General features: G+C 43.2%; 3 protein-coding genes across 4 annotated transcripts in view; 2 read left to right on the forward strand and 1 right to left on the reverse strand.

Moving 5' to 3' along the window:
- Nucleotides 1-12,340, forward strand: part of spsb3b (splA/ryanodine receptor domain and SOCS box containing 3b) — a 28,328-nt gene extending 15,988 nt beyond the window's left edge. For both annotated transcript variants that reach the window (XM_029710273.1, XM_029710264.1), the window contains exons 2-7: nucleotides 2,256-2,382; nucleotides 3,559-3,748; nucleotides 4,102-4,289; nucleotides 9,616-9,718; nucleotides 9,836-9,961; nucleotides 11,493-12,340. In XM_029710273.1, the coding sequence (XP_029566133.1) occupies nucleotides 2,263-2,382; nucleotides 3,559-3,748; nucleotides 4,102-4,289; nucleotides 9,616-9,718; nucleotides 9,836-9,961; nucleotides 11,493-12,043 (1,278 nt within the window). In that variant the 5' untranslated portion in view covers nucleotides 2,256-2,262 and the 3' untranslated portion in view covers nucleotides 12,044-12,340. The remainder of the gene's footprint in view (nucleotides 1-2,255; nucleotides 2,383-3,558; nucleotides 3,749-4,101; nucleotides 4,290-9,615; nucleotides 9,719-9,835; nucleotides 9,962-11,492) is intronic.
- A 994-nt stretch (nucleotides 12,341-13,334) lies between these two features.
- eme2 (essential meiotic structure-specific endonuclease subunit 2) lies at nucleotides 13,335-16,965 on the reverse strand. Its single transcript, XM_029710300.1, has 8 exons — nucleotides 16,281-16,965; nucleotides 15,839-15,960; nucleotides 15,626-15,718; nucleotides 15,415-15,539; nucleotides 15,243-15,315; nucleotides 14,924-15,039; nucleotides 14,334-14,523; nucleotides 13,335-13,926 (listed from the first exon to the last, which is right to left on the reverse strand). The coding sequence occupies exons 1-8, from the start codon at nucleotides 16,747-16,749 to the stop codon at nucleotides 13,771-13,773; spliced, it is 1,344 nt and encodes a 447-aa protein (XP_029566160.1). The 5' UTR covers nucleotides 16,750-16,965; the 3' UTR covers nucleotides 13,335-13,770.
- A 1,791-nt stretch (nucleotides 16,966-18,756) lies between these two features.
- On the forward strand, nucleotides 18,757-24,792 carry mfsd1l (major facilitator superfamily domain containing 1-like). The gene is made up of 13 exons (XM_029710312.1): nucleotides 18,757-18,778; nucleotides 19,279-19,379; nucleotides 19,601-19,710; nucleotides 19,791-19,846; nucleotides 20,033-20,176; nucleotides 20,400-20,558; nucleotides 21,012-21,127; nucleotides 21,357-21,457; nucleotides 21,768-21,879; nucleotides 22,208-22,345; nucleotides 23,029-23,168; nucleotides 23,288-23,399; nucleotides 23,742-24,792. Exons 1-13 carry the CDS (start codon nucleotides 18,757-18,759, stop codon nucleotides 23,877-23,879), a joined length of 1,449 nt encoding a protein of 482 aa, XP_029566172.1. The 3' UTR covers nucleotides 23,880-24,792.
- Nucleotides 24,793-25,447: the final 655 nt, after the last annotated feature.

Consider the following 25,447-nt stretch of genomic DNA (forward strand, 5'->3'; position numbering starts at 1 on the left):
TAAAGCATCCGCCAACTCCTGAACAGTCTGTGGTGCAACGTGGCGTTGGTGGATGGAGCGAGACATGATGTCCCAGATGTGCTCAATTGGATTCAGGTCTGGGGAACGGGCGGGCCAGTCCATAGCATCAATGCCTTCCTCTTGCAGGAACTGCTGACACACTCCAGCCACATGAGGTCTAGCATTGTCTTGCATTAGGAGGACCCCAGGGCCAACCGCACCAGCATTTGGTCTCACAGGGGGTCTGAGGATCTCATCTTGGTACCTAATGGCAGTCAGGCTATCTCTGGCAAGCACATGGAGGGCTGTGCGGCCCCCCAAAGAAATGCCACCCCACACCATGACTGACTCACCGCCAAACCGGTCATGCTGGAGGATGTTGCAGGCAGCAGAACGTTCTCCACGGCGTTTCCAGACTCTGTCACGTCTGTCACGTGCTCAGTGTGAACCTGCTTTCATCTGTGAAGAGCACAGGGCGCCAGTGGCGAATTTGCCAATCTTGGTGTTCTCTGGCAAATGTCAAACGTCCCGCACGGTGTTGGGCTGTAAGCTCAACCCCCACCTGTGGACGTCGGGCCCTCATACCAGCCTCATGGAGTCTGTTTCTGACCGTTTGAGCAGACACATGCACATTTGTGGTCTGCTGGAGGTCATTTTGCAGGGCTCTGGCAGTGCTTCTCCTGCTCCTCCTTGCACAAAGGCGGAGGTAGCGGTCCTGCTGCTGGGTTGTTGCCCTCCTACGGCCTCCTCCACGTCTCCTGATGTACTGGCCTGTCTCCTGGTAGCGCCTCCATGCTCTGGACACCACGCTGACAGACACAGCAAACCTTCTTGCCACAGCTCGCATTGATGTGCCATCCTGGATGAGCTGCACTACCTGAGCCACTTGTGTGGGTTGTAGACTCCGTCTCATGCTACCACTAGAGTGAAAGCACCGCCAGCATTCAAAAGTGACCAAAACATCAGCCAGGAAGCATAGGAACTGAGAAGTGGTCTGTGGTCCCCACCTGCAGAACCACTCCTTTATTGGGGGTGTCTTGCTAATTGCCTATAATTTACACCTGTTGTCTATTCCATTTGCACAACAGCATGTGACATTTATTGTCAATCAGTGCTGCTTCCTAAGTGGACAGTTTGATTTCACAGAAGTGTGATTGACTTGGAGTTACATTGTGTTGTTTAAGTGTTCCCTTTATTTTTTTGAGCAGTGTGTGTATATATATATATATATATATATAGGGTACTTTTTCCCACCTCCTGTACTGCAGTCACTACTTCTGCTGTTACTTTCCCACCACACTAGCCTCCAACAACTTCTACAAAAAATACTTTTGGTCAGCTGAAGCAAGTCACACAATTTTTCTTAAAATGACCCTTTCTAGTTTCAGTTTAATTCCTGAATTGACCGAATTCAAATGGTATTGACCCCAAACCTTTGTTTCAGTGCTGTCTCAAGGACTAGTTTTGGGCTCCCGAGTGGCGCAGTGGTCTAAGGCACTGCATCTCAATGCAAGAGGCATCACTATAGTACTTGGTTCACATCTGGCCGTGATTGGGAGTCCCATAGGGCGACACAATTGGTCCAGCGTCATCTGGGTTTGGCCGGAGTAGGCCGTCATTGTAAATAAGAATTTGTTCTTAACTGACTTGCCTAGTTAAATAAAAATAGTTGGCATCTTGTATTGCCCATAGAGGGTAAGGGGGTAGGGGTGAAAGAGGATACAATCGACCTAGTTTGCCTGTTTGTATAATGTTTGAAGTGAGTTAGTTGAAATGAACACTTGCTCAGTGCTGTCGCCCTTTCAGTATTTGAAAAACAATCTTGTGTCATTTCTTATGCCAAATGACATCCCTATCTGGATCATGTAACCCAAATAAACCAATAAAATCAATGTTGTTTCCAAATATAATATATTTTATTAGATGCTACATCAACTCCATTGATATTTCAACTTCACCACTACATGTGACTGAGTATTTTAACTGATCATATTGTTCCCACCAGCAGGGCATATAAATGATTCAAGTTGAACGTGTGTAGTGTGATCTTCGAAACATATTTCGCCTAGTTTCAAGTAGGGCAATGGGATGCACATGTCTGCCAACATAAGTTCACCATGCTGAAATTGTGGGATATAGGTTATAAAATGATATTACTAATGTTTTATGACAATCCTTTGTATTGTATATTATGTATGTTATATTTCATTTATTTGTGATTTTTTTTAAATTTATTTTCCTTCCTGTCCCTTTAGAGCGGCCATGCTACGGAGAAGCAGGAACAGCCAAGCTCCGCACTACGTGTGGAGCGACATCCGACGAGATATTGACACCGTGGTACTGGTGAATGACAGAGAAGAGTGGGGCGACGAACACACACAGGTGAGAACCGGGAGAAGGGGGATGGATGGAAGTGGGGGGGGGAGTAGGTTATATTTACCATTGTAAATGCAACCTATATTTGTTTATTTATTTTCCCTTTGGTACTTTAACTATTTGCACATCATTACAACACTGTATATAGACATATGACATTTGAAATGTCTTTATTCTTTTGGAAATTTTGTAAGTGTAATGTTTACTGTTCATTTTTTATTGTTTATTTTACTTTTGTTTATCTATTTCACTTGCTTTGGCAATGTAAACATATGTTTCCCATGCCAATAAAGCCCTTATATTGGATTGAGAGGGAGTGGGGCAGTGATAGAGGGGGCAGTGATAGAGGGGGCAGTGATAGAGGGGGCAGTGATGGAGATGAGTGAGAGAGACACAGAGGGAGGAGTGCAGTGGTGAGATGTAAAAGGAGGGAAGAGTGGCGCGAGGACTACAGGTGGTTCAAAAAAATAAAGAATAGAAAGGGTGGAGTGATGAAAGGTAAGAGTGTGTGTGTGTGTGTGTGTGTGTTTGGGGCAGACCCAGAGAGGAGTTAGGGTAGAGAGGGGGTGATAAGAGTTTAAAGAGCAATGGGAGAATGCTGAGACTGAGAGAGAGCACGAGGCTGCGGCATGATCGAAAATATGACCTCGTTAGAGCCAGTAGTTTTCCATGGTGGATTCAACTGTCTCAAAATGGCTGTGTCTACTGAATGGGGACTCCTAAGGCATGGATGGTCCATATTTGTGGCACGGGTCTATTTTTAAATGTTGGCATACCCTGCTTGCGCTCCAATGGGAATGCAAGGGCTTTCTTTAGGGAAAGGGTCAACCTATAGAAGCTTTAAAGAACCTGAACGAGCTCGGTGCTTTAGTTGAGGTAACCGACTGAGGAGAGGTTGCAGTGCACAGTATTTCCAGACGTTTCTCAAACAGGACCTACTAAGCTGGTTTTTGGTTTTGTCTTAATTTAAGCCAAGCTAGTCGATTTTTGTTTTTGTATTTTTTCTTCTTTTTTCTTTTTCTTTCTGAAAGCGCTCCGATTGCGAATTCCTCAGATTCTCACAAATTAGTCTTCTCAAGTGTGGTTCAGTCCACCTGTTCTCTCAGTTAAAACTAGGGACATTCTCAAATGTCCAACTCGGTAGCCTTGACCATCTCTGTCTATCCCATGTGCGTCAATCAGATCAGCGACTCGGACTCAGAAGTGGATTACCTGGCCGTCACCCCGGAGGTGACAGACGTTGTGTCCGACACGGTGCCTGTGACAGGGGAGTCCTACTGTCACTGTGACGCCCAGGAGGAAACAAGCCCTGGGGCTCTGCTGCAGGGCTTCCAGCCCCTCAACGACTGCCTGTGTGGAGAGGAGGACCAGGGTGTGTAGTGGGAAGAATCGGAACGGGGTTGGGGAACTATGGATCTGTGTATGTCTTTCACTTAGTCTGGTCTGTGTTTACTGTGTAGGTGAATGAATAATTGTCTCCTCTTTGTACTGTCAAGCAATGTCAGTTTCTGTGTTCTGACTCCGACTGGATGTGGGCTGACAATACTGTGTGCGCAGTATGTGTGTGCATGCATATGTATGTCCACGGTTTGAATGGATGTGGAGCTATTATGTATATGAGCATGCACAGTATAGCTTAAACATTGTTCCTGGAAAATGCAGCAGGTTTTATCAATGGATGGGTCATGAATTAGTGTGGATAACCATCATATTGTCTCTATGCAGGTTTTGACTGGGTGTGGGACGAGGGCGTTAAGTCCAATGCAGCGCTCCTGAGCTGTGACAACCGCAAGGTGAGCTTCCACTCTGAGTACAGCTGTGGCACAGCTGCCATCCGTGGCACCAAGGAGCTGACAGATGGACAGCACTTCTGGGAGATCAAGATGACGTCACCCGTCTATGGCACAGACATGGTACGTACGCAAAAAACATTCAGGTCAGGAATTACCCTAAGTGGGTTAACCTTAACCCTTACATGTTTACAGATACTGTAGGCCCACAGTACAGTATAGACAGGGGTCGAATTGTTAAAAGTTAACAAGTGTCGTGGAAATTCAACGAAAGTCTGTAGGAATGTTGAACATGTAGAGACTTGTTAACTAAACTTAAGGCTACAAATTATTGTACTCCCGATGGCGTTTTCGTTGATATCCCAAATGATGAAGTTCTAAACTGAAAATTCAACCACCCCCCGAGACTGAGTCGGAAACTGGCTCTGTTTCCCAGTCTATCCTGTCTCAGGTGAGACTTACTATGGACAGAGTACTCCATCTACAGTGGACTGATACAGTGCCATCCCAGTTATAATACATGTTGATACCAGAAAGTTTCACTCTTCCCTTCTGAATTGGCCAATGTATTTTATAAATTTGGCACATTACATGTTAATCTTAAAATAATAGGCATTTAATAAGTGTGAAGCAGAAAGTGAATATCTGATAAATATATAGAGTAACATTGTTAGCCTGTCAAGGTATAGGGGGCAGTATTTTCGATTTCGAAAACGTGCCCAGAGTAAACTGCCTAATACTCGGGCCCAGAGTCAAATATTTGCATATTATTAGTAGCTTTGGATAGGAAACACTCTGAAGTTTCTAAAACTGTTTGAATGATGTCTGTGAGTATAACAGAACTCATATGGCAGGCAAAAGCCTGAGAAAAATCCAACCAGGAAGTGGGAAATCTGATGCTTGTAGTCTTCAAGTCATTGCCTATCTAACACACAGTGACTTAGGGTTCATTTTGCACTTCCTAAGGCTTCCACTAGATGTCAACAGTCTTTAGAACCTAGATACAGGCTTTTGCGGTGAACACAGAGCGAACAAGAAGGCCGGGAAGTTGGTGACTCAGAAAATGACATGAGTTCATTGGCGCGCTTTCACATGATGAGGTAGCTGTGTTCCATAACGTTTTTCAAGACGTTGGAATATTATTGAAGTTTTATGTTAAAAAGGCCCTAAAGATTGATGCTATGCAACGTTTGACATGTTTCAACGAACGTAAATCTAACTTTTTTAAACTTTTCGTCGTGAAATTTTCATTGCGCTTCCTACATTTGGAGTAGCTTACTGAACGCGCAAACAACAAGGAGGTATTTGGACATAAATGATGGACTTTATCGAACAAAGCAACATTTATTGTGGACCTGGGATTCCTGGCAGTGCCTTCTGATGAAGATCATCAAAGGTAAGTGAATATTTATAATGCTATTTATGATTTTAGATGACTCCAAAATGGCAGGTATCTGTATTGTATGATGTATTTTTCTGAGCGCTGTACTCAGATTATTGCAAAGTGTGCTTTCCCCGTGAAGCTTTTTTGAAATCTGTCACAGCGGTTGCATTCAGGAGATGTTTATCTATAATTCTTTGAATAACAGTTTAATATTTTATCAACGTTTATGATGAGTATTTTTGTAAATTGTTGTGCTGATTCACCAGCAGTTTGAGGAAAAATATTTTCTGAACATCACGCGCCAATGTAAAATGGGGTTTTTGGATATATATATGAACTTTATCGAACAAAACATACATGTCTTGTGTAACATTGAGTCCTAGGAGTGTCATCTGATGAAGATCGTCAAAGGTTAGTGCTTAATTTTAGCTGTATCTATGGTGTTTGTGACCCCTCTCCTGCTTGGAAAATGGCTGTGTGGTTTTTCTTGTGTTGGCACTGTCCTAACATAATCTAACTTTATACTTTCGCCGTAAAGCCTTTTTGAAATTGGACAATGTGGTTGGATTAACTTCTATGGGACCGGCGGGACGAATTCGTCCCACCTACGTAACAGCCAGTGCAATCCTGTGGCGCGATTTTTAAAACGTTTGAAATGCTATTACTTCAATTTCTCAAACATATGACTATTTTACAGCTATTTAAAGACAAGACTCTCGTTAATCTAACCACACTGTCCGATTTCAAAAAGGCTTTACAACGAAAGCAAAACATTAGATTATGTCAGCAGAGTACCCTGCCAGAAATAATCAGACACCCATTTTTCAAGCTAGCATATAATGTCACAAAAACCTAAACCAAAGCTAAATGCAGCACTAACCTTTTATGATCTTCATCAGATGACACACCTAGGACATTATGTTATACAATACATGCATGTCTGTTCAATCAAGTTCATATTTATATCAAAAACCAGCTTTTTACATTAGCATGTGACGTTCAGAAAAAGCATACCCCCCGCAAACTTCCGGGGAATTTACTAACAATTTGCTAAATTACTCACGATAAACGTTCACAAAAAGCATAACAATTATTTTAAGAATTATAGATACATTACTCCTCTATGCACTCGATATGTCCGATTGTAAAATAGCTTTTCGGATGAAGCACATTTTGCAATATTCTAAGTACATAGCCCAGCCATCACGGGCTAGCTATTTAGACACCCAACCAGTTTAGCCTTCACCAAAATCACATTTCCTATAAGAAAAATGGTCTTACCTTTCCTGTTCTTCGTCAGAATGCACTCCCAGGACTTCTACTTCAATAACAAATGTAGGTTTGGTCCCAAATAATCCATCGTTATATCCAAACAGCGGCGTTTTGTTCGTGCGTTCTAGACACTATCAGAATGCTAAATCACGGTCGTGCGCATGGCGCAGAACGTGACAAAAAAAATCTAAATATTCCATTACCATACTTCGAAGCATGTCAACCGCTGTTTAAAATCAATTTTTATGCAATTTATCTCGTAGAAAAGCGATAATATTCCGACCGGGAATCTGCAATTAGCTAAACAGCCGAATGAAAATACTCCACGGGGGCGAATCGCGCACGCGCCTAATTCCATTGTCCACTGATGGGACACTTGGAAAAGGAGATAATATGTTTCAGCCTGAGGCTGCCTCGTCATCGTTCAGGTTTTTCCCGGGTTCTGAGAGCCTATTGGAGCCCTAGGAATTGTCACGTTACAGCTAAGATCCCCACTCTTCAATAAACAGAGACAAGAAGAACGACTCCTTGTCAGACAGGGTACTTCCTGCATGAAACCTTCTCAGGTTTTTGCCTGCCATAGGAGTTCTGTTATACTCACAGACACCATTCAAACAGTTTTAGAAACTTTAGGGTGTTTTCCATCCAAACCTGAACAATAATATGCATATTCTAGCTTCTGAGTTGGTGTAGGAGGCAGTTAAAAATGGGCACATATTTTTTTCCAAAATTCTCAATGCTGTCCCCTAGCCCGTAGAGGTTAAGGGGAGGTTTATCTTTAAAATGGTGTAAAATAGTTGTATGTTTGAGAGCTTTGAATTATGCCATTTTGTTGTTTTGAATTTGGCGCTCTGATTTTACACTGGCTGTTGAATAGTGTGAACCGTGGGTGGGACGGTAGCCTCCCACGTAGCCCTGAGAAGTTAGTGTAGACTAAAATGAAAACTTTCTCCATATTGGAAGGCATTGTTATCATGTTTGTTTTTAAACCTTACAATAGGGGTAAAAGCAGAACATTGAGAGTGATCCGTGTGTATTAGCAGTAGTGAATGAGGGCTGTCAGCGGGGCTTTCCCATGGTACTGTTACTTGCCCTCACTGCTGTACCCAGGGAGGAAGAAGCTAGGGGGGTTCTGGGGCATGACCCCCGTGGGAGAATTGTTTTGTAAAAGCAGCTGTTAGTTGGTCAATTCTGAGCATTCCTGGGAGGCTTAGGCCTATGACTAGGGTGGAATTTAAATAAAATCACAAGTTATTGGCGGATGCGAGAGATTGCGACGCAGCCCATTTAAAAAAAAAAAACATATCCAGTTTAAACTGACGTATTTTGATGGGGATTTTTTTTATTAGGCCAACTAGATTTCTGCAGGGGCACGGACATCGACTCTAGGGGGTTAAAACAGTTTGCAGAGTTTAATGGCGGTGATATGAGCAAACTGAGGATGGATCAACAACATTGTAGATATTCCACAATACTAACCTAATTGACAGAGTAAAAAGAAGGAAGCCTGTACAGAACTTTGTCTTGAATACAAAGTGTTATGTTTGTGGTAAATCCAACACAACATCACTGAGTACCACTCTTCATATTTTCAAGCTTGGTGGTGGCTGCATCATGTTATGGTTCTAGGGAGATTTTTTTTTATGAAAAGAAATGGAATAGAGCTAAGCACAGGCAAAATCCAAGAGGAAAACCTGGTTCAGTCTGCTTTCCAATAGACACTGGGAGGCCAAATATACACTGGAGTTGCTTACCAAGATGACATTGAATGTTCCCAAGTGGCGTAGTTACAGTTTTGACTTAAAATCGGCATTAAGATCTATGGCAAGACTTGAAAATGGCTGTCTAGCAATGATCAACAACCAACTTGTCAGAGCTTGAACATTATTTTTTTTTTTAAATGTGTAAATATTGTACAATCCAGGTGTGCAAATCTCTTAAACTTACCCAAGAAATATTCACAGCTGTAATCACTACTAAAGGTGATTCTTGTTAGAATTTTTCTTCCACTTTGACAAAGCAGACTATTTTCTGTAGATCGTTGACAGAAAATGACAATTAAATCTCTGATTCAGAGGGGTTGGGTTAAATGCGGAAGACACATTTCGGTTAAATGCATTCAGTTGTGCAACTGACTAGGTATCTCCTTTCCCTATTTTAATCCCACTTTGTAACTTTGTTTCCTGAAATTCAGGACATCTTTAAGGTAGGCTATTTCATGATACAGAATTAAATAGGGGGGAAATAAAGTTGACTATTTTCACAAATGTTATTCACCTAATAAATATGTTATAAAATTGTAATTTATTTGAACTATCAAGTATCAATTTAGTTAAACATCTTATTTTTCAGAAAGTGATTAGCTCAATTGATAGCGAGAGTCACAGAGATTACTTCCCAAGCAGTGTTCTTCTTTTTTTACTCCTCGACAATAGAAGAACGTAGCTCAGCATCTGAATATTACAGAGACGACCCAAAGATATCCCCATGTGCATCAGACATCGACTCATATCTTCCTTGTGAGAGCTTGATTCTAGCCTAAAGCATTGCAGACTTAAGCGTCATTATAGATCCCTGTATATAATCAGGATACATTTTCCCACTTCAAAATCTTAAGCTGACAAGGGGTATGGCATTTCTTTCACAAGGTGTGTAATTCGAGCCCTGAGCATAGATCATTTGATAGACAGACAAGGCAAATCAAGGCAAGACAGGCAGACAAACAAGGCCAACAAACCAGCCAGACAGTATTTAACATTGTTACCTACTATTGTATGTTTGTCTTCTATGTAGATGGTGGGCATCGGGACCGCTGAGGTCAACCTGGACAAGTTCCAACACAGTTTTTGCAGTATGTTGGGGATGGACGAGGACAGCTGGGGACTTTCCTACACAGGTGAGGAAATGACACACAAATGTTATGAATAGGCATGCCTTATGGATATGACAGGTTCACCTTTATACATAGTAATTCACTAATTTGCCTCCGGTTTTTATTCATTTCCTATTCAAGGTATGCTTCAGCACAAGGGGGACAAGGTGAATTTCTCGTCCCGTTTTGGCCAAGGCTCCATCATAGGGCTGCACTTTGACACGTGGCATGGAACCCTTACCTTCTATAAGAACCGCCGATGTATAGGTGAGTGACACCTTGATTCAACCTATACTGAACAAAAATATAAACACAACATGTAAAGGGTTGGCCCCATGTTTCATGATTTTAAAATAAAAGATCCCTGACATTTTCCATACGCACAAATTTGTTTACATCCCAGTTAGTGAGCATTTCTCCTTTGCCAAGATAATCCATCCGCCAGACAGGTGTGGCATATCAAGAAACTGACTAAACAGCATGATCATTCCACAGGTGCATATTGTGCTGTAGAGAATAAAAGGCCACTCTAAAATGTGCCGTTTTGTCACACGACACATTGCCACAGATATCTCAAGTTGATGTAGCGTGCAATTGGACTGCTGACTCCAGGAATTTCCACCAGAGCTCTTGCCAGAGAATTTAATGTTCATTTCTCTCCTCGTTTTAGAGAAATTGGTAGTACGTCCAACCGGCCTCACAACCGCAGACCACATGTAAACACGCCAGCTCAGGACCTCCACATCCGGCTTTTTCACCTTAGGGATGGTCTAAGACCAGCCACCCAGACAGCTGATGAAACTGGGGGTTTGCACAACCAAAGAATTTCTGCACAAACTGTCAGAAACTGTCTCGGGGAAGCTCATCTGAGTGCTTATCATCCTCACCAGGGTTTTGACCTGACTGCAGTTCGGCGTCTTAACCTACTTCTTCAGTGGGAAAATGCTCCCCTTCGATGGCCACGGGCATGCTGAAGAAGTGTGCTCTTCATAGATTAATCAACTGTACCGGGCAGATGGCAGATTGTGTGGGCGTGCGGATTGCGGACGTCAAAGTTGTGAACAGAGTGGGGTTATGGTATAGGGTTATGGTGGGTTATGGTGGGGTTATGGTATAGGCAGGCATGAGCTATGGACAATGAACACAACAACATTTTATCGAGGGCAATATGAATGCACAGAGATGCCATGACGAGATCCTGAGGCCCGTTGTCATGCCATTCTTCCGCCACCATCACCTCAAGTTTCAGGATCTGTACGCAATTCCTGGAAGCTGAAAATGTCCCAGTTCTTCCTTGGCCTGCATACTCACCAGACATGTCACCCATTGAGCATGTTTGGGATGCTCTGGATCTTCATGTATGACAGCAGGTTCCAGTTCCTGCAAACATCCAGCAACTTTGCACAGCCATTGAAGAGGAGTGGGACAACACTCCACGGGCCACAATCAACAACCTGATCAACTCTATGCAAAGGAGATGTGTCGTGCTGCATGAGGCAAACAGTGGTCACACCAGATACTGACTGGTTTTCTGATTCACGCTCCTACTTTAAAAAAAATATATATATATCTATATCTATATCTGTATCTGTGACCAACAGATGCATATCTGTATTCCCAATCATGTGAAATCTATAGATTAAGGCCTAATGAATTTATTTAAATTTACTGATTTCCTTTTATGAACAGTTTAGATTGTTCAGAGTGCTGACATCCTACCTCAACTGTAAGGGTAACATTTGCTCTAGATTTACATGTGCCTAATGTCTCGGTCTCTTCCCCTCTTCCTGTTCCTCAGGTGTGGCCGCCACCAGGCTGCAGAATAAGAAGTTCTACCCTGTGGTGTGCTCCACTGCAGCCAAGAGCAGTATGAAGGTGATCCGGGCCTGCTACACCCCCACCTCCCTGCAGTACCTCTCTTGCTCTCGCTTGCGCCAGCAGTGGCCCGACTGCCCTGACATCTTGAACGTGCTGCCCCTGCCCCCGGGCCTGCGCAACCTCCTCCACAACCAGCTTGGCTGGGTGTTCACCCTCAACAACGGTGCCTCCGAGCAGTCTGAGGACTTGATGGAGGACATGAATCAAGACTTCGTTGATGACTTTGCAGTGGAGTTGCCTGATGACTTGCCTGAGGAGCCTAGTCTATGCCCGAGCCCCTGTCTCAGCCAGGTGTCCACCCTAAGTGCCTGCTCCTTCCCTAGCCCTGTACCCAACCATGCCAATGCCCCTGCCTCCTCTCGCCCAGTTCCCAGCCCTGCCTCTCCCTGTCTGCCCACCCTTCCAGGGAGCAACTCAGACAGTGAGGACATTACTTTTCTTTTCAAATATCCACTCAGAAATGTTAGATAAAGTTGGCACTTTATCTATTCTGAACCTTTCTATAAATGCCATTACCATCTACTGGTGGAAAAGTTCACAAGAGTTTTTAATCTTAGCTCAGATTTCTAAGCACTTTAAGACTTTCAGAGTGGAATGCTCTCTCACCCTCGAGACTGTCCTTCCAAACTCTCCCCAGTTTGCCTGGCTGAAGGGAAGGGGAAGACGGCCACCCCGGATATCCACCACCCCGCTCGAGTCAGATGACTTAGTTCTAAATCTGTTATCTACTGTATGTACACTCCCTATACTGAATGATTGATCCCTTGATAAAGATGAGCAAAAAAGACACTCAAATATAATACAAATACTGTGCTATACTGTATGCAACATTTTATTTTTTACAATATTATTTTTTACTAATACTAAGAGATTTTATTTAACAAGTAATAAAAAAAATCTCTAAAAGATAGCGGTCAAAATGATTGGATCCCGTTTTCCATGCAGAATCTTTCCAGGTCCTTGATATCCTTCGTCTGCGCTTATGGACTACTCTCTTCAATTCAAACCACAGGTTTTCAATGAGGTTCAATTCCGGAGACTGAGATGGCCATTGAAAAATGCGTGCTTGGGGTTATTGTCTTGCTGGAAGATCCACTTGCAGCCAAGTTTCAGCCTCCTGGCATAGGGAATCAGTTTTTTTGGGCTAAAATGTCCTGGTACTTGGTAAAGTTCATGATGCTGTTGACCTTAACAAGGACTCCAGGACCAGTGGATGCAAAATAGCTCCATAACAAAGATCCACCATCATATTTTACAGTAGGGATGAGGTATTTTCTGCATAGTTCTTTTGAAAGTCAAACCCACTGCTGTTGTGCGCGGCCAAAGACCTCTATTTTTGTGTCAGATGACCATATAGCACCGGTTCCAATCCAAGTGCCAATGCCATTTAGTTAAATCCAGGAGGTGCTATGGTCAGATGACATGAAAATATGTATTTGGCCACACACACACCAATGGTGGGTGTGGCCTTCTAAACAACAATGCATAGGCTTAAATTGCCTACGTGCAATTAACAATCTAAATGTTTCTAGAATACACCATGGTGGTCGTGTTCTCTAATAGGGCTTTGCTCTCTGATATTTTGCAGCTTATCAATTTATCTGATTCATGCTTTACTTATAGTAGCTAGATTTGAATGTATTTTTCTGGGATAGTCACCATGTGACGTGTCCTGCAGTAAGATGTTTTTATTTTCTTGCCATTTTGTATAACCTTTCTTGCTGAACGCAAATGAATAGTAAAAAAATAAATGTAAAACACCTTGTGTATTAAACATTTAATCATCATTTATTTCATGTACAGTTATCTATTGCCATTCTCTTAAATATACAAAGTGCTACAGTACTATACTTCACTCATTTTGATGATCACCCCATGTGCAAACAATGCCATAACTTTAACTTATGTAAACGTAAAAGTTCTGCATGTATCCAAGTGCTTAGAGAAGTTGCAAACCCAAACTGACCCCAGGCCTGAGCCACTTAGAATGATCAATTCTCTCAGGTCTAGCTAAGGTTACAGATGGAGTTCCACAGGGTTTGGTCCTTGGGCCATTATTGTTCTGATATGCTCCATCCAGCCCATCAAAGCGCAAGAGATATTACTAATACTGCTGACACCTAGACCTACACAACATGCCAAAGGGACAATTGGGAATTCATTAGGTATCAATTAGTTAGTGACACCAGAATGGTCAACTAGTCCAGGACCAGCTGGGGGTTTTGAGCTGTGAGGGAACGGTAGACTCTGGCTGAGATTTCAGGTCCGATGCGTCTCTCCTTCCCTCCAGTCTTCACTAGTAGGCCTGCCAACAGCCCCCTCTTCTCTTCCTCAGACTCTAAGCGACTGTAGGCCTGAAGGTAAAACATTAAACAAGTAAACGATCCACATCAGACCTGTGTCAAATATAGATTGACATGTATTTAATCTATGCAGTTTGTTGAAATCATGTCAGTGATGTGGCCATGTCATACGCCAAACAAATTTCAACCTGACCACAAAGAAAACCCATAACTTCTGGTCATCTACTGTACCAACCTCCTATATTTAGTTTTATGCCCTTATATGCAATGAAAGTCAACCCATTATATAAGAGCCATATAAATGATTGGTAACGCTAAACAAAGCCTGCAGGTATAGGCCATTGTGGTACATTTATAATGAATTGTAGGACTTAACGTAAGCATTTATGACCACCACACAATGTCTTATTGTATGTCATAATGATCCTGACTAAACAGACACGTAGATCGACTCCTACCTGCAGTAGTATCTGCGGCGAGGGGTAGGCTGTGGTCAAAGTGGAGGCCACTGCAGGGCTGACCCTGTTGAGCTGTGTGATCTGCCTGCTCCACACCTCGCCCAGCCCAGCCCCATCCCGCTCCACACGCACCCCGCTGGCCCATGAGCCATCCACACAGAACGGCAACTCGCACCGCTCCGTCAGCAGTCTGCAGTGGCGTGGACAGGCATGACCACAGTTTAAAGATTGTGCTCTACAGCAATGGACTGCTCACCAAGCCTCGTCAACCCTGGACAGCTACAGGGTTTGCAGGATTAAGTTTCAGCCTAGCTCAAACACACATTAGAATCTAAATCATGAAGTCGATCGCCATCTCAGGTTTGGTACTGCTGGGCAGCAGAAAAAGCCTGCATGCTTTGTAGTTTCCCACTGTATCCAGCACAAAAGTTGGTTACTAGACTTAGTGTTTAATCACAGTAAAGAAAGTAAGCTAGCAGTGCTCAAAGCCTATCCTCATGGCATGGCAGTAAATTAATTCCAACTGGTAAGATTCCTAACTTGAATAATCCTTAATGATGTGGAATATTAAGAGTTCACTGGGTACATACTTGTAGGGCCGTTTGGACAGGGCCTTGGTGACGGCACACACATGGTCTGTGACATCCTGCCAGCTGTCCAGGAAGACCACAGTAATGTTCCGGTACAGTTGCAGGAAAACCAATACCTGAGGACAGATGAAGACAAGTTAGGAAAACCATCGAGCTCCATGACACGACGGGTAGGAACCGTTCGAGGAGCGTAGTTCAAAAAGCAGCTTGAAATGGTTCATTTCTGCACTACACTGGAAATGGAAAAACCAGCCGCTACAGATGTATGTATTGAGGAGAGAAGAGAGATTGTATAGTATATCAGAGAGAGAGACCTTACCTCCTCAATGTCCAGATCCTCCATTCCCAACTGAGATCTTTGGCTCAACTCATGTACATCCCATGTCCCAGTCCTGGTGACAGACCAACATATACATCCAGCCTCTTCTCATACAGGGTGTCTCAAGGACCAAGGTTCAGAGGCACATTCTTAAAACAGATCTTACACTAACCAGCTATTTGCGTTGGATCCCATCACTAAAACAGTAACCACCATCTTGGCATCTCGGTTGAGGCACTCTGACAAAAGTTTGAAGAAAGACTCCACTGCCGATTCCTCCCCATTGCCATGCAGTGTCTGGGTGAACAGAAAATATCAATGTTCGCTTTGCGCACACTGGCGGAGACACCAGGGAATTTGTTTGAGGTTTAAAGGGCTCTCACCTGTTTGACTGAGACCACCATGCCCATGAAGTCAGTCAGACCCAACACCAGCAGAACCTGCTCCTCCTCCAGTGGTCCACTGCTGTCTTTCTCCTGACAACACCAAGACATGATCTAGTCAACCTGAGGGGCCGAGAGGGTCATGCAGTGGGGGACCGACACAACAAGCCCAGTGTTGTGGAGCTAGTACTGTCTGCGGTGATGGTACGTTACCAGCGGAAGATCTCTGGTCCAAGTGATGCTGTAAGGGAGCTGCTGTGTCTCAATGCTGCTCCTCCACTCAACTGCAGACAGAGTTCCCAGCAACACATCCGATCCATCATCCTGCAGTAGAGCTTGGGAGTGGAAACACACATTAAAATGGCCACCATTCTTTAGTTGTGTTGGTGGTCCACTGATGTCACAGCTTCCTTACAGCGTGCCTTTGACACAGAGGAGGCTGGTGGGAGGAGCTATAGGAGGACAGGCTCATTGTAATGGCTGGAATTCTATACATGGATCGGTATCAAACATATGGAAACCACGTTTGACTCAATTCCACTCATTCCATTCCAGCCATTACAATGACCTGTCCTCCTATAGCGCCGCCCACCAGCCTCCTCTGCTTCAACACCATCTGAACCCCTTCCATCTACATTCACAAAGAACCAATTACCTGGATCAATACAGACAGTCAGGCACTTCAAACAGTTCTCAGGTCTGAGGCTCTTTTGACGCTCTGCAGCTTCTTTTCTCCTCTGTTGATCTTCTCGTCTCTCCTCTTTCTCTTCGGCCCTCACCCTCTTGAGTTTCTCTCTGGCCTCCTTCCTCTCCTCAACTCTCTGTCTGTCTGCCTCCATCTCCTCTTTGGTTCGGCGTTTTCTCCCCGGACTTGCGGTACCGGACCTAGCGGGTCGTGGAGCCACCAATGTGTCACTTGGTTCGGTTATGGCTGTTGACTTGCAATTTGTGTTGTAGTCTTTGTTGCCCTGTTCGAGATTGTCAGTAGGACTATTGGCCGTCGCTGTTTCATCGTCACCCTGATCGGTAAATGCAACGCATTTGATTGAAGGTTTAGTTTCAGCATCGCTTTCGCCCTCAGATTCAGATATCTCCCATGTTTTGGCTCTTTTCAATACAGACATATTTCTACCCAAGACAAAATAATGGAATGCCTTTTCATAACGGATTGCAATATTACACAAACCAAATCTAAGACAGCAGAAGAAACCTAGCAATAACGGAATCCCACCAGCCGCAGTTTAAATTTCACTGTTTTCAAACTGGTTTTATTTATAATGCTGGTTGCAGCTTCTGGCAACAATGTATCACCTTCTGGACGGAGTGATACGAGGGACAAACATCAACTCGTTCTCCGTAATTCAATACCCTCATTTGTAGTCGGCCATAATATCTCAAATCATGATGGCCAACTGACTGTCAGTCAGAGGAGGCTGGTGGGCGGATGTACAGGAGGACGGGCTCATTGTAACTGCTAGAATGGAATAATGGAAGGGTTGGAGTCAAACATGTGTTTTCCATATGTTTGATGTATTTGATACCATTTATTTATTCCATCCTAACCATTACAATGAACCCGTCCTCCTATAGCTCCCCCAACCAGCCTCCTCTGCAGTCAGTATTTAACATTCTATTTCTAATGGTTAATCCTACAGCTATACTGCACGTGCCGTGTGTGTAGGTGTGCGTGTGCGAGACCTGAACCATCATTGGATTAGAATTATTTAACTGGAACAGCAGATGGTGGACAGGCTGGCATGATCCTTGCCTTAGCCTGTACAGAACGTACACTTGAGGCATGTTGTTCATAGACCAACTGTCTCTCACAGGTATTTCCTGATTGGATTGTATGAATGATGGCTCAAAACCACATCTCTCTCTCACACACACACTGTATAAATAGCATTATAAACTGGGTGGTTCGAGCCCTGAATGCTGATTGGCTGAAAGTCGTGGTATATCAGACCGTCTACCACAGGTATGACAAAACATTTCTTTGTACTGCTCTAATTACTTTGGTAACCAGTTTATAACAGCAATAAGGCACTTCAAGTGTTTGTGTTATATCCTCCTGAAATGTGTGTATTTTAATTTTATTTTTACAGAACACAAGTGTTTGGGTTGAAAGAAAACATGTTACCAAGATTTTTTATTATTGTTATTTATCTGTTATTGTAAGTGCAAAATTGACCTCTGTAGTGGTCATTAGGAAGTAAATATGAAAAAATGTACATTACAGTAGGTGAAAAACATAGTTGTGGCATCCAGGTGTCCACTACAGAGGACATTTCTTGATAAGCTCTACTTTTGCTTATTATTTAATGTGAACAAATTATTACACAGTTCTGATAACTCACTTAACTATTCCTGAGCTATTCACTTTCTAGAAACAATTTGAATATCAAACTTACAAAAATTATAATGAATAATTACACACACATTTTTTTAAAGAATGTGATATCATTGAAAAGCCCAGAATGTCCTCTCAGAAGGACAACAGGACTTAATACAGTGGCTTGTATGACCTCGGCGTTAATGGACCAAGAACTGCGTCATGGTAAGAACAGCCCTTGGTCGTGGTATATTAGCCATATATCACAGCTCCGCGGGCCTTATTGCTTAAATACAACATTAGAATAACACAATTATAAAACCCCCAAACTTGGGAAATTGGGCCTCTTTCTAGAGCTCCGACTTTCCGACCTGAGGATCACCGACGTCATGATTTGACCTCGTATTTTTCCGAGTTCCCAGTTGTTTTGAACGCGGCATAAGATACTATCCCTACTGATTTGACAGGAGCTGGGGAACCAATCCAAACGAGGAACTGTGTCAGTAAGGAAGTGACGATGGCAGTGGAAGTTCTTGCCATTACACCTCGAGCCCTTGCGCGCGTTCAGCGACTTTTAAAGCATCCGTGTATTCGAAAAGTGTCTCATAATCTATCCAGATACTTTAAAGAGCGCGCAATTGGCGCGCACTTTATTCCAAGTGTAACTTGGAATAAGTGTAACTTGGAATACGGCGATTTATTGAATAACCGTTCGGTTCTTCCGACCGACACAAACAGAATACAAATGGGTATTTACGTTTAGGCTACTTTAGTTTTGTGGACCTCGTTTTAGCTTACTATGGCGCAGCCGGCAGAGAAAGGTATGGGGCCCAGGGTATTCTGTTACGTTTTTTTATGTGGATAAAGAGAGATCATCAAATTCAGAGATCCATTGCCAAGAAACCCCTCTTGAATTGTGCAAGATCACAAATTCTTCTTGTAATTGCTTAGTTGGCTAACTTGGCTCACAGCAAACTCCACAAATGTCTTCTGTTTATATTTATTATGGTTATTTATAACATTTAATTAGTTATTGAATATTCACTATGTTGGTCAAATCTATAAAGTGTTGTTGGTCCTATAGCTCACACGTTGTGCAAGCTTTTGTTTCCAGCCCAGCATTAACTCAAATGATTCAACAAATGAACTGCTCATCAAAACCCTGATTAACTGACTGAAGTGTGATAGTGCTGGGCTGGAACAAAAGCCTACACACCCTGTAGGTTTCCAGGACAAGAGTTGCTGACCACTGGCATTTAGCAGCAACGTTTTGTGACATGGCTGTTAGTCACGTGTCATGCATCACATTGTCTTCTCACAGCATACTACCGCTTTCTGGTATTGTTCTTCAACTGTCTGCTCACGTTTGGCTCCTACTTCTGCTTCGACATCCCTAGTGTCCTCCAGGACCAGTTCCAAGGGGTGAGTAGCCTATATAGGCCTTTACACAATGAGAGTAAAGTAGCCTTGTCACTCACACTGAATGCACTCATTTCACCACAGAGCTTATTAACTAATAATGCTACACGTTCACCCTAATTAGTTACACACTTTGTGATGGAATCATGAATGACACAGTGTCTAATGCACCAGGCAGAATCGGGTTGATAACAAATCACTGTTCATTTTCCCCCTGCACAAAGAATTTGACGTGTGCCAATACAACAGTGATCAATGGGACAGTGGACTGTGTGGTGGGACTGGGGATGACCCCTCAGGAGTATAATCTGCTCTATGCCATCTATGCCTGGACGTAAGTGTAAACAACCCCTATATATTCATGAAATGATTAACTATAGGCCCTATATCTAACTCTTTTCTCTCTGTCAACAGTAATGCAGTGGTGGTTATAATGGCTGGGTTCCTTATTGACAAACTAGGCAACCGCTGTAAGTTGATATTGTCTCCTCTACTGCACTAAACTGAGATTCAAAACATTTTTAATCATTGAACTCACATTGATTGATATACTGGAACAACCCATGTTTTTATTCTCTGGTGTAGGATGCTGAATGTTCTGTTGGTTCTCCTAATGTTCTGTCTCTCTGTCTCTCTTTGTCTGTCTGTGTGTGTAGTTGGTGTCTTCCTCTTCTCCTTCCTGTGTGTGCTGGGGTCAGCCATCTTTGCTCTGGGTTCTCACTTCAAAGGAACAGCCTACCTGCTCCCTCTCATGCTCACTGGCCGTTTGCTGTTTGGCTCCGGCAATGGATCACTCACCAGTAAGGCCACCTTAATATCTGATTCACACGATAGGCTGTCCTGGTTACGCATCCACCATAGTTTCTGGAACCGTGCTGGAAAGAACAATGTGAAAGGAAAATGTACGACCCAGGCCAAGCACAGTACGGAATGAGGCAATATACTGCTACGGGCCGAGTTCCAATACTTTCAAAGTCCTCCTTCCTGCATTTGAGAACTAAGCACCCTATCCCTCCCCCTCAGTTGTCCAGAACCGGATTACAGCGTTCTGGTTCCGGGGGAAGGAGCTGGCCCTGGCGTTTGGCCTGACCCTGGCCTTCTCCCGCCTGGGCTCCGTCCTCAACTTCTTCCTCACCCAGAGGTTCCAGGCCCAGTACGGCATGCAGTGGACCCTATGGGGAGGTAGGCCATACAACGGCTGCACTTTATTTTCACGGCACATAAAGGACCTGGTGTTTATGTCGAAATGACATGGTAAAACGGTAATGGCGCAATAATAACCTATGAGACTTTTGATTCCTAAGGATCCATTCAAACAGGCAACGCAAGGCACTTTTTGGTATAAAGTATTTGGAAATTGTGTTGAAATGGGTATGAGAGAATACCCATTGATACCACAATTTCTTAGTAAATACTAGTGGAAACAGTAGTACTACTGGAATACCAGGTAAATATACTAGTGGGAAAAGCACAGTAAACTAAAAGTGCTAAAATAAAACTGTATAATAAAGCAGTAAAGTCACAAGAGGCTGTGATCAATCCTGAATTGTTCACAGCTAAGGTGTGTGTGTGTGTGTGTGCGTGCGCGTGTGTGTGTGTGTGTGTGTGTGTGTGTGTGTGTGCGCGCGCACACAGGTGCCTTCCTGTGTGTGCTGGGCTTCATGTCTGCCATCACGGTCAGTGCCCTGGACAAGGTGGGCATGAAGCAGCTGGGACTGGATGGGGCCATTCAGGAAGAGTCACGCAAAGTGGTGAGTCGAATGGGCTTGGGTGGTATTCATAAGACGCCAAACGGGAAGAAAACAGACTGAAACAGAGAGGGACTACCTGAACTTGTCCAGTAAGAAATGCTAAAGATATTCTTCGGGGTTGCAAAACATTTAAAAACATTTTCCATTGTATGCTCAAATGAATAATACAATCCTGTTGACTTGCCTATGTACCTATTGACAGGATAGATATGTCTATGTGTCTGTGTAGAGGTTTCAGGACGTGAAGCTGCTCTCTCTCAGATACTGGCTGTTGGTTCTCACCATCATGTTCTTCTACAATGGCATCTTCCCCTTCATAGCTGACGCCAGGTATTGATTTACATATGCACGCGCACACACACACAGGCATGCACACACACAGCCTACATTTCCACACTTTACTCTCAGAGACGAGGGTTGTAAAATTCCAGTAACTTTCCTAAAATTCCCCGGTTTTTCCAGAAATCCTGGTTGGACGATTCTGGATTTCCAGCTTATTCCTTCCTGACACCAGGAATCTTTCAACCGGGACATCTGGGCAATCTGCAATTTTTTGGGAAAGTTAGCAGCATTCTGCAACCCTATAACTCACACAGTTGAATATTTAAACAGTATGTGATTCCTCTGTCTCCCTTTCCAGTAAGTTCATACAAGACAAGTACAGTGACTACAACCAGAAAGAGGCAGCCTACATCGCTGGTGCAGTATATGACAGCTCCCTAGTCCTCTCTGCCACTGTCGGAATTCTCATCGTAAGCCACCATTACTATACCTTATGCTGCGTACAACGGCTGTATTATGGCAACCTTACCTGAACCAGTGAGAACCTCATTTATAAATCCTGCTTTCTGGTATCTGATGTAGTCACAACAACTGTCAAATTCTAAACTGTGACAAAGTGCTTTTCAGTAATTAGCTTAGACCCCAAACAGCAAGCAGAAGTTAGAAGCAGCACAGTGGCCAGGAAAAACGAGCCTTTGACCACCAGATCTGATGTACTGTATATATCTGACTCTCTCTCATTGGCGTGCCTGTGTCTCTGTTGTTGCAATTGTTGACACTTGTGTGTTTGTGTTGCAGGACAACGTGGGGTTGCGTGGGGTCTTTGCTGTGGCCTGTGCTGTCCTCACGCTGCCTGTCTTCGGCCTCCTGGCCTTCACTTTCGTCCCCCCTCTGGTATCCACCATTTGGCTGGGGGTCACCTACTCCTTCGCTGCTGTGAGTAGCCCTATCAAGTTAAATTGTTAAATCGAATATTGTAATGTACTGTCCGGTGTGGCTGTTGGTTGAGTATGGCGCTTGCGACGGCAGGATTGTGGGTTCGATTCCCACAGGGGGACCGGTATGAAAATGTTTAAACTCACTACTGTAAGTCTCTCTGGATAAGAGTGTCTGCTAAATGACTTAAATGTAAATATATATGTGTGTGTGTGTGTGTGTGAGCCTTATACTTTGACTATACTAAGGCTGCTTTCAAGTCGCTCTGTAATCCATTGCACATTCCAGTTGCATACTCCTCGCGTCCTCTCTCCTCGTCTTCGTCTCAAAACCCATTGGAGGAGAAGGTCAGTGGGGAGGGGCCTCTGGCTTTCTCATTCAATGGGATTTGGGAAGGAGACGAGGAGAGGGGACGGGAGGAGTATGCAATTGATCTTCCCCCTGTTCTGTTTGGTAGTGTATAAAACTGCTCATTCGAGTGCACATTTGCTGTTAAGTTGCATATTGTATGCAGGTTGGAGAGGATTCACATACAGTAGGTGACTCAATTGGTCTATTGGCAGTCCCCATTGAAGTGTAGGAAAGGAATTGTCTTGTACTGTGCATTTTCATTGAAGCACATTGAAAATACACTTGCAATGACACACGTGCTCTTTCTTAGATGTATGTGTGTTGTTTTTCAGGCAAGCATGTGGCCCTCTATTCCCCTGGTGGTCCCTCAGGCAACTCTGGGGACAGCTATGGGTCTTGCCACCTCAGTACAGATGGTAGGAATTGGCATATCCAACCTTGTCGTTGGCCAGATCTTGGGAACCAAGTCAAGGTAGAGCTCACTGCAGCACAATGATGATGTGATGTCAACAAATTGACGTATTCTTTTTTTTCTCGTGGTAGTGTTATGGCATGTCTGTATGTAAACTGTGCACGTCTCCTGTGCGGTAGTGACGCTAAGATCCCACTGTGGCGCTGGCAGCAGATGATGGTTTTCATGTTGGCCAACACCATCGCCTGCATCATCACCTCCGTGGTGCTCAACATCGTGGACCACCGCCAGGTCAGACCAGACTCACTTTCTTTCTGTCTCCCTCCTCCATTTCCTGTTTCACTGCCACGATACGTGTCCGTTCTATAATGAAACTCTCCCGTCTAAAATAATGGGTTCCGATTGTCCGAAAGTAATTCTAGCACTTGAAATCAGCTCATTGAGCTGAAATGATTTGCTTTCATGTCAAATGACTTGTTTTATTAGATACCTAGAGCAACATCAACTGTTTGTGTGTCTGTGTCACCTCTGAGGAGATCCTTTAGTCAATGTAACAATGAAGTTGTATCATTTTCTACATTTGTTATATTGTGGTGTTACCTCAGTAAATCTTCTATTGTCTTGTATCCTCAGGGTGGGATTCTGAATAAGACAACCAAGAGATCTGGCTCTCCGCCCCCCAGCGGACCTTCAGACAGAGACCCTCTCGTGGAGGGAGAGGAGGGGCAGAATGAGGAAGGGGCTGTTCGCTCTCCCTCCAACAGTTCCTAGTCACCTCTCTCTTCTCTTAGAAGAGTCTGCTTCAGATAGTTGAACTGACATTTGTACACAATCAGATTTAATTGTTCTCTATCTATATCTCTTGAGCCTTTTTGGGGGGATTTTTTTAACAGGATTTGTCAAGGGAAAACACCTCAGGACTCTGCCTATAATCTGAAAATGGAGGAAAATGGATCCCCTCCCCTCATGGTTCACTAATCTTGTAGATTATACTACACTTATCAGACAGACACTAAATATTGCCTTTTTTTATCATGGTTTGTGTCGATGGAGCCTTTGCCCAAGTACAAGGCTCATGTTATTGAGTGCGACAGCAACAAACAGTATTGAAGTCAGCAAAATCATGTCTTCACACTAAAACAATCGGAAGCTAACTAATGCATGTTTTTGCTTTCGGTCCTTATTTCAGTGATCCAAAAGTTCTCCTTCTTTTATAAGGTTAAACATGTAAGTTGGTTACTAATTTAACCACTATTACTAATGAGTCAACAATAACCTGTTGTATAACTGTTTAAATAATTGTTTGTGATATTTCTGCATATGTTTCTGGGATGCCAATAATGACATCTTTTAATTTCAGATAGCAACAACAATCGCTTCGGTTTACATGATGAGCTCTCTTTTTATTTTTTATCGGTTGTGATGTTTATTGTTAGCAGTGGTCCAAAATGCTCAAGTTGATGTAACATGCAGCAATTTGTTCTGGCAGTAACTGCCTTTCTAATCAAACGCACTATTGAAAAGAGTGAGTTTGAGCTGCTTTTACTACAGGTTTCAGTCAATAGTAACTATGAATGGAGCGGTTCAATCTTTTGTCTCCGGTGTGATCCTTCTATAAGGGAATGGGACTGACTTGCTTTATACTGACAAGCTAGCACAAATAAAAAAGGTGTTGCTACAGTAACGACTGGTGTTGTTGTCATAGCTGTATTTTCACAAATTTCAAAGGCTTTTTGTACAACTGTCTGACGAAAAGAAGCATTCAGCTGTTGCATAGTGGTTTCCGTCATTTACTGTACACCAAATGAGCACATCTCGCATAATGATTAGTTGAACAATAAAAGCATTCTAGTAGGCCTTCAGCAGATTAACTGAGGGTTATATGATGTCATTAAAGATGTTGACCCCAGACATATTTAAATCATATATGCTACCGTTCAAAAGTTTGGGGTCACTTAGAAATGTCCTTGTTTTTGAAAAAAAGCTTTTTTTTCATTAAAATAACAACTTGATCAGAAATACAGTGTAGACATTGTTAATGTTGAAAATGACTATAGTAGCTGTTAATGGCTGATTAAAAAAATTATAATATTGGAAATGTACATTTATCAGCAACCATCACTCCTGTGTTCCAATGGCACACTGTGTTAGCTAATCCAAGTTTATCATTTTAAAAGGCTGATTGATCATTAGAAAACCTTTTGCAATTATGTTAGCGCAGCTGAAAACTGTTCTGATTAAAGAAGCAATAAAACTGGCCTTCTTTAGACTAGTTGAGTATCTGGAGCATCAGCATTTGTTGGTTCGATTACAGGCTCAAAATGCCCAGAAACAAAGAC

Source organism: Salmo trutta, chromosome 2, assembly GCF_901001165.1.
Source record: "Salmo trutta chromosome 2, fSalTru1.1, whole genome shotgun sequence".
Taxonomy (NCBI): domain Eukaryota; kingdom Metazoa; phylum Chordata; class Actinopteri; order Salmoniformes; family Salmonidae; genus Salmo; species Salmo trutta.

What these genes read in the sequence shown, in the direction of transcription:
- mfsd1l (XM_029710312.1), top strand. Translation starts at nt 18,757, where the DNA reads ATGGCGCAGCCGGCAGAGAAAG. An exon ending in TCCAGGACCAGTTCCAAGGG is followed by an intron (nt 19,380 to 19,600) that starts GTGAGTAGCCTA and finishes CCCTGCACAAAG; the next exon opens with AATTTGACGTGTGCCAATAC. An exon ending in TGACAAACTAGGCAACCGCT is followed by an intron (nt 19,847 to 20,032) that starts GTAAGTTGATAT and finishes CTGTGTGTGTAG; the next exon opens with TTGGTGTCTTCCTCTTCTCC.
- eme2 (XM_029710300.1), bottom strand. Translation starts at nt 16,749, where the DNA reads ATGTCTGTATTGAAAAGAGCCAAAACATGGGAGATATCTGAATCTGAG. An exon ending in TGGTGGTCTCAGTCAAACAG is followed by an intron (nt 15,540 to 15,625) that starts GTGAGAGCCCTT and finishes CTGTTCACCCAG; the next exon opens with ACACTGCATGGCAATGGGGA. An exon ending in AGGATCTGGACATTGAGGAG is followed by an intron (nt 15,040 to 15,242) that starts GTAAGGTCTCTC and finishes ATCTGTCCTCAG; the next exon opens with GTATTGGTTTTCCTGCAACT.